At 33.1% G+C, this 7,848-nt stretch overlaps 1 protein-coding gene across 1 annotated transcript in view; it reads right to left on the minus strand.

Moving 5' to 3' along the window:
- Positions 1 to 373: 373 nt before the first annotated feature.
- LOC106689070 (uncharacterized) overlaps positions 374 to 7,848 on the minus strand; it is a 10,454-nt gene continuing 2,979 nt past the window's right edge. Inside the window, exon 2 of the mRNA XM_014433841.2 lies at positions 374 to 1,246. Within this exon, the coding sequence (XP_014289327.1) occupies positions 540 to 1,246 (707 nt within the window). The 3' untranslated portion in view covers positions 374 to 539. The remainder of the gene's footprint in view (positions 1,247 to 7,848) is intronic.

A 7,848-nucleotide genomic window follows, 5' to 3' on the forward strand; every position in this document is an offset into this window, starting at 1 on the left:
CTCTCGGAAAACTCTTCTTGCCTAACTCCTTTGCTAGTTGGATCTTCTATATCGTTGAATGAAACATAATTCGTGCCCAAGAGCTGTCCGGTATACTGCCCGGTGGTTTGCCTCTGTTTTCTATTCTCCCAGAAAAACTGAAAGATGTCCTCTTCTGAGATCCACTGCCCCTCCTGGCCTTTGCAGGCTTCTTAACCTCTCCTTTACCGTATCCTGTATGTATGTTGTTAAGGTACAATAATGAATACCGAGAAAAGAATTTAAGGAAGGGTTTTGAGCCTTATTTGATTAAAGAAGTTAATTTAGTATGAAAGTTAGTTTGTAAATGTTATACAGCTGTAAAATATATACAACTTTTTTAGGTTCGGGGAAATAAAAGTTATAAGCTGTTTATTTACACAATATCAAAATGTCGTTATAAGTTCATACATGTCAAATAACTAATATGAAATGGCCTTGTGGTAAATGATTTAAACACTTGGTAGTCCTCCAGTTCCTAGTAGTTTAATTTAATTATATTGATAGGATCAGATATTCCATCACATAATGGTCTCTTTTCTGCTTCCGTCGTACCTGGGAGAATAGAAACCTTCACGATTAGGAACACTTGGAACATTGAAGTAAATGTGTATCGTGGAACCAGAAACACCATAAATATGAGGCCTTCTTCTGTACTCTATTTGATCTACGGAAGTACTGGTATCATCGGAAATTCTATTAGAATCTTCCTCAGAGGTACTTTCTCCTGTATAGGTACCTCTCCTTGATCGAAATCTATGGTTACGTCCACTTTTACGGATGGGGTTCCAATGTCTTTCTTCACTCGATTCTCCGGAAAGTTTGAAGCTTCCAAGATGATTGTGCGAACCTGATTTGGGTCTGCATATTCCAAAATTATCCATGCTTTCACTGGAGCTACTTCCAGTAAGTTGATTTTCATATGGTCCTGTTCCAGATTTATAGTGAACTCCACCTCTACCATTGCGGTTCCAATGCAATTCTTCATCCGGTTGTCCGAAATCGGATAAAGCATTTGATGTTGATGATAGTTTTTTGTAGGTCATTAATAGATCGATGAGTGCAGCTTGTGGATCGTAGCGTACTCTAGGATTGGGCTGTGGCAGACCTACCTTCGGTGTGAAGCCACTGTTTAATAATAATGGTATGCTAGACTGTTCCAGAAATGCCTGTAACTTCTGGGTGTTTTTCCTTGCTTTTTCATTGGCCAAGATCGTCCTAATGCCTCCTAAAAAAATTAAAAAAGTTCTGTAGGTATTTTTTTTTTTAGATTATGAAATAGTAGACTATGCATTGACTCATCTTTCAAATTTAAATGAACGAAAGAAAGAATGCCTTGTGACTCATTTATTCATCAAGATTTGGAGATATGAATAGATTAAATGAATACAATTGAAAATTTGATATAAATTAATATATTTAGTTAACATTAAACATACATTATTATATTTATAAGAAGATAGTTTAATCTTACAAGTAGATAGTAGGAAGATAGTCTTGGTGGCGGTCAATAGAGGTACATAATAGTGGGAAAAAAAAAACTATCTAATGTTTACTAACGTTTCACCCTACTTTGCTGGGCTTCGTCAAAGCTTAATGAAAGGTAATATACAAACATTTTAATACGTAACAGAACATTAGATTAAATATACAGAGATAATTAATAAAATATATATTTAAAAAATAACAAGCTTAAGTTAAGGAAGAATAAATATAGGTTGATAGGATTATTGGTAATTAGGATTATAGTTATCAATAATTATAATTAAATTTATTAGTAATTAGTTTCCTATCCACCTATATTTATACTTAACTTTAGCTTATTATTATTATTTATTTTTTAACTTTCTCTGTATATTTAATCTAATGTTCTTTCACTTCTTACGTTGTTTGTATCTTGCTTTTCATTTAACCCTGACGAAGCGAGGGGCTGCAAATTTTCAAAGGGGACGGTTATATATATTGGTTAACATTAAATAGTTTTTCAACAATTTTGTACGTTTATTGACCACCATCGGAACTACCTTCCTGCAATAATATATTATTTTTTACCATTTTGTACGTTTATTGACCACCACCCGAACTATCTTCCTACGATTAATATTTTTATTTAAATAATGGATAAATGATTAAATTAATTATTGGAGAAGTTTGTCGGGGGGTGCGGTCAGCAAAGAACAATATAAATAAACAAAACCATATTTATTTATTTATGCCGACGTTTCGACCTGAGTTTCAGGTCTTCATCAGGGGTTATGGCGTAGCTACGTCGGCATAAAATAAATGAAAATGGTTTTGTTTATTTATGTTGTTCTTTGCTGACCGCACCCCCCGACAAACTTCTCCAATCATTAATCTACGGTCTACTATCTACGTCTCATGATTAAATTAATTGTTTACTATACCTATTTAGTTTATAGTTACATAAACAGTATATGATTAAACTATATATTAATAATATATAATAAAAATATACGCTAAAATCGATAAATAAAATATATGTTACCCAAATTCAATGTATTTGTTTGTTTTTCTGGAAATAACCATTCGAATAAGATATTTCAAAACAAATAAATCAAGTTGAAAAATTTCTAATTCCTAAAAAAAAAAGTAACCTTAAGCCAAATTATGTTTTTATCATTTTTTTTTTGTGATGATATCGTTTAGTGGTATCAGTGACACTATTTCTTATTTTATGGAAAGAATTGGCACATAATAACCAAAAAACTATTCATTTTTCTCATAACTTTTTTTCTATTTGAGCAATCGGGGATTTTCTCCCATGATTTTGAAAAAACAGGACGCAAGTCGGTCCAGTTATTCAAAAGTGTATTTTGGACAAAGATTCGACCATTTCCTTTTATTTATATAGATTTCCTTTAAAAAGATCTTTAAATAAAACTACGGTAAGTTCGAAGGTAATAGTAATATAGTACTTTAGAATTTCATATATTGTAAATATTTTCTTATAAAAAAGAAGAAGATAGGTTATTGATTAATTTTTTGCAGTTTTATGATATTAAAGTTGTTCGTTTATTATTATTAGTAAAAAATAGCCTTTGGATTCGGAATAACTAACATATAATCTAATAAATAGAATCGCTTTAGAAGACCCCATCTAGTAGGCTACATAATGAGAAAAATTATCCAGTAATATTGAACTTGGAGGCTGTAAGTCAGCAAAAAAAATAACTAAATATACGGCCTTCAATTATGAAACCTGTAGCTCAGTTTAAGTATCTAAGGAGCTGAATAAATGCTACAGGATTTACAGATAGGGACACTGAAACGTAAGCAATACAAATAATGGCGTGTTAATAAGTTTCCTGGAAATTGTTACTCTGTATTCAGTTGAATCATGGACAATTAAAGAGATTCAACTTAGAAGACTCCCAGTCTTAGAAATAAACTCTTGGAGGTAATCATCTTGTGTTCCTCTGCTTCAAAAATTTCCAAATACTAAAATAAGACAAATAGAGACCGTCCTCCACAATAAATATTAAAACAAAGGGAAATAATTATTAAAACAAACAGAAAAGAGAGAGAAAAAGGAAAGAAAGATCGTCCTAAAAAAAACATGTTTAGTCGTTAAGAAGGAATGATGAACATCAAAATGCGTGGAGGAGATTAGCAGGACAGAAGAAGATATCGAAAACTCATATTTGTGACACAAGTGACTAAAGTTGTAGGAATAATCGTTAAATAAATTAATCTAGAAAATATTATTTACATATAACACTGTATATGTTTTTTTCAGAAGGCATTTAGAGATTAATTACCTTTGATACTACAACCAATTGGTTTCGGTTAATTTTTTTCATTAATACTATTTATGAAAACGAAAAAGATTTTTTAGAATGCAAATCAAAAACTTTATAGGCTTTCGTGAATACTTCGATTTCTCCTCTTCCAACATTTTTAAGTGGGCAGTACACGAGATCATTCGTAACAGACCCAGAAACCACGTTGCAGACCTCTGCGACAGAACAAGAAACCAGGTATATGACTTTTGCGCCTCCTTTCATCCGAACTGGAATAGCCAGATTTACGATCTTCATGGTGTCTATATTCCTTTGAATCGGAAGAACTCGAGCTCGAACTATCGATGACGCTGGTTTCTTCAGAATCATTTATTTGAGCAGGATGATGCCACCTAGGAGAATGTGATTCTTTGTAACGAAAGCTGAATCTTCCAGGAAATGCTATATCTCCTGTCGAGTGTCTTCCATGGTATGGAAATTCTTCAAATCCCCTTCTGTGTCTAACAGAATATTCACTGCCTTCTTTGGAGTGATTTTCCTGGTTTGAATCTTCTTCAGATTCAGTCCTGTTTCTCTTAGGATGTTCTGTGTCTTCTGTGGAGTGACTTCCAGGTTCAGAAACTTCACCAGATCCCTTTCTGTGTCTATCAGGATATTTGATGTTCTCAGTGGAGTGACTTCCATGGTAGGAATTTTCTTCAGATCCAGCCCTGTTTCTCTTAGGATGTCCTCTGTCTTCTGTGGAGCGACTTCCAAGGTATGAAACTTCACCAGATTCCGTACTGTATCTATCAGGATATTTTCTGTCCTCTGTGGAGTGATTTCCATGGTGGGAATTTTCTTCAGATCCAGTTCTGCTTCTTTTAGGATAATCTCTATCTTCTGTGGAATGACTTCCATGGTAAGAAACATCTACAGATTCAATTCTGTGTCTATCAGGATACTTCCTTTCGAGCCAAGGTTGTGAGTTTCTAATTTCTCCAGGCAATTTAATGCTTTCATCTGAGTGATTTTCAGTGCTGTAACGTTCCTGTGATCGGGACGAAGATTTATGGTGTTTTCTATTTTTACGGTGGTTGTTTTGGTATTTTCTTTCTAAAGATTCTTTGGAAGTACCTTCGATTCTGCTTGTTGTTGATGAATCAATTGCCGGTGTTTGTGTCTTGAGGAGTACTCTAGAATATGGCGTTGGTACACCCAGTCTTGCTAGTGGACGTGAGTCCGAAATCGTCAGCGTTTCTAAGTCTTTCAGCAGTGCTAGTAGATCCTGGATATTTCTCTTAGGTCTTTCATTGGCCAAGGATGTCACAATGCCTCCTAAACAAATAATTGAACAAGCTCACCTTTTTTTGTTCTTGAAGTGACAGATAATTTAAATAAAGTATTTGAAAAGCTAAATGGATGAATGAAAGAATGGTCAGCGATTCCTGGTTGTATTTTTGTCAATAAAAAAAAGATACCAAGATTCAAAACGCTCATATTATTTGCAATTATCTTTTAGGAGATTAATAGATTATGACAGTAAAAGGATTTTTCAATGTTTTTAACTTAAGAAATAAAGACAGTTCTTCATTCGTGTATATTATGAAAAGTCATTGTTTTAGGAGTTTATATGAAGGAATGAGTGAGTGAAATTTGTTTATTATAAAAATACAAAAATGAATCTATTTAAATAATTAGGAACACATAGAAAATGGGAAAAAAAAGTTACATGCTTTAAAAATCGCCAAATAAGTAATTTAAAACAACTACATAGTGTTTATGCTAAAAGAAAGAAAATAATGATATTATAGCTGTATCAAACTGTGATAGTCCATCCATCATAGGTGCAAATAGCAATAAGATATTGCTATGTATTGACCTTTTGACAATCCTGGTTATTATTATGGTTTTTCGTCATCTGCCCCTATACCTGGTCAGGATATCCTTCTACGAAGCTATTAGGGCGCCCCCGGATATGCAAACATCTGTATTAAGTTTGTCACATTACCAGAGTCCCCTGATAAAATTAAATTGGCTAACCTTTAAGTGTCAAAACACAATATGACAGGTTGTGACGAGGGATTGGAATCAAATTAACCAGGTGCCGGCCCTTCCTAGACATGTAAAACTTTTTCACCCATTATCGGCCCTGAGGAGGGGGACGCCTACCTCAGTAGCCTTCGGTCAGCCCTAAAGGGAAGTGGGAGAAAAAGAGTAGGGTAACGAAAACACAGGAAAAAGGGCACACTCAACAGAAAGACTTAGACGGGTGAGGACCACAGTCAAGAGGCAGGATTAGGAGATGCACTTCGACCTGACGTGAGAAGGGCCACGAGACCTGGACATCCTTTATGAACGACACCTACGGCATCAGCAGCTATAAGTATAAATTAACCAATAAGTAATGATGTAAAATAATCTATATTTTGTGGCAACCTTTATCTGAATCATTACAATCATTTTAATCATAGTAATAAATTGTAAATAAATAGTTAATCTCTTTATGTAGTTTATGTACTATTATATAACCCAATATACCACAATTTATTATACTATATAATTTATGGTAACAACATTTTATAAATATAAAGGTATTTAATTGGTAAACTGGTAAACACACAAATAGCCTTTGGAAAAGAATCCAATCATGATAATAATTTTTAGGACTCAGTATATGATTAATTAATTAACTTATTTTTGTATAATTGTCATCAGCGATTATCCTGGCATCCCCATTAAGTCTACATAGCATACATAGCAATATATATTTGTATACTCTGAAAACACGCTTCAATTATATTTTAATAGTTCTGGAGATGCCGGGTTTCAGTTTACACCATATCATAGCAAAATAAGTGATAAAAAACGAATATTATTGAATTGATCTTAGTCAGACATAGCGTGTAGGAATCTCAGAAACGACGTAATCGTGTCTCAAACCTAGTTTTCTTTGTTAGTAGGCTTATGTGCGGTTGAAACGAAACGTGATATTTAAAAGATAATTTTGACGGGGTATCGATGTGATCTATTTTCACCTGTCTTGAGGCATTACTCATTTTAAATCCATGGATGCATAATAGTGTCGATAAATGCCCGGTATGAAACTCGGAAGGAGTTACTTTGCCTGATTTTTCTAAAAAAAAAAAAAGGAATTGTTTTAATGTCTGTATGGATTACCGAAGTTCTAATTACGGAGATTATGCTGTACAATAAATAATTTTTATACTATTTTGAGCATTTTTTTTCTTTTCACCACCCAGATTACTGAAAATAATAATATAAAAAACTGTATAAATAATATTGTTTGATAGGCTGGATGCGATTTTACTATTCAGTTGGACACTGTGGACAGTGATATCTAAAATAACATCTATAAAATAAATAATATCTTATTATAAATTGTAATAACTCCATCCGGACCAAGATCCTTTGCCAAGTCGCTAGCTGTCGTAATTTACTAGGATTCATCAAATGAGTCTTTTGGGGTTTATGATGGTTGTTAAGTAATGTAATAATTACAATGTTTCTCTCACACAAATGTTTGACACAGAAAAATATTATTATGGCCAAAATCTTTCTTTCTTTTTTTTTAATTGTGAATGTTTTTTTTATTACATCTATATTGAAATTTACAACTGTACATAATAATACATTCAGGAAATTTGATGTGAGTTGATAATGGTGTGATATAGGCGTATAGAGAAATTACCCATTCACTTTGGTACTCCATAGCAAGTATAGAGAAATGAGAATAAAATATTTTAGGCAGCGAGCCTGCTCTCCAGAATAATTACTCGTTTTATTTATATGCCCTAATTAAAGAGAATTTAGCGTTGTGTTCCTAAAATTTTCCATTTTTTTTTTCGAAGACACAGATGGCGTCATCATAAGTAAATGTCTTTTCCAGCTATGTTGTTCCGCAAACGAACATTCTTCACTAGCAGTAAATGTTAATACGAATTCAATTAGAAAATGCTTTGAGTCTCCGAGCCCTGCGAAAATAACTAACCAGTTGACGATTCGCCAATTTAAGCATAATCGGAACAGAAAATCATAAACACAAATTAATGCAAATATTTGTAATATA

The sequence above is a fragment of the Halyomorpha halys genome, unplaced genomic scaffold (genome assembly GCF_000696795.3).
Source record: "Halyomorpha halys isolate HHAL.00 unplaced genomic scaffold, Hhal_1.1 Scaffold1274.1, whole genome shotgun sequence".
Lineage (NCBI taxonomy): Eukaryota > Metazoa > Arthropoda > Insecta > Hemiptera > Pentatomidae > Halyomorpha > Halyomorpha halys.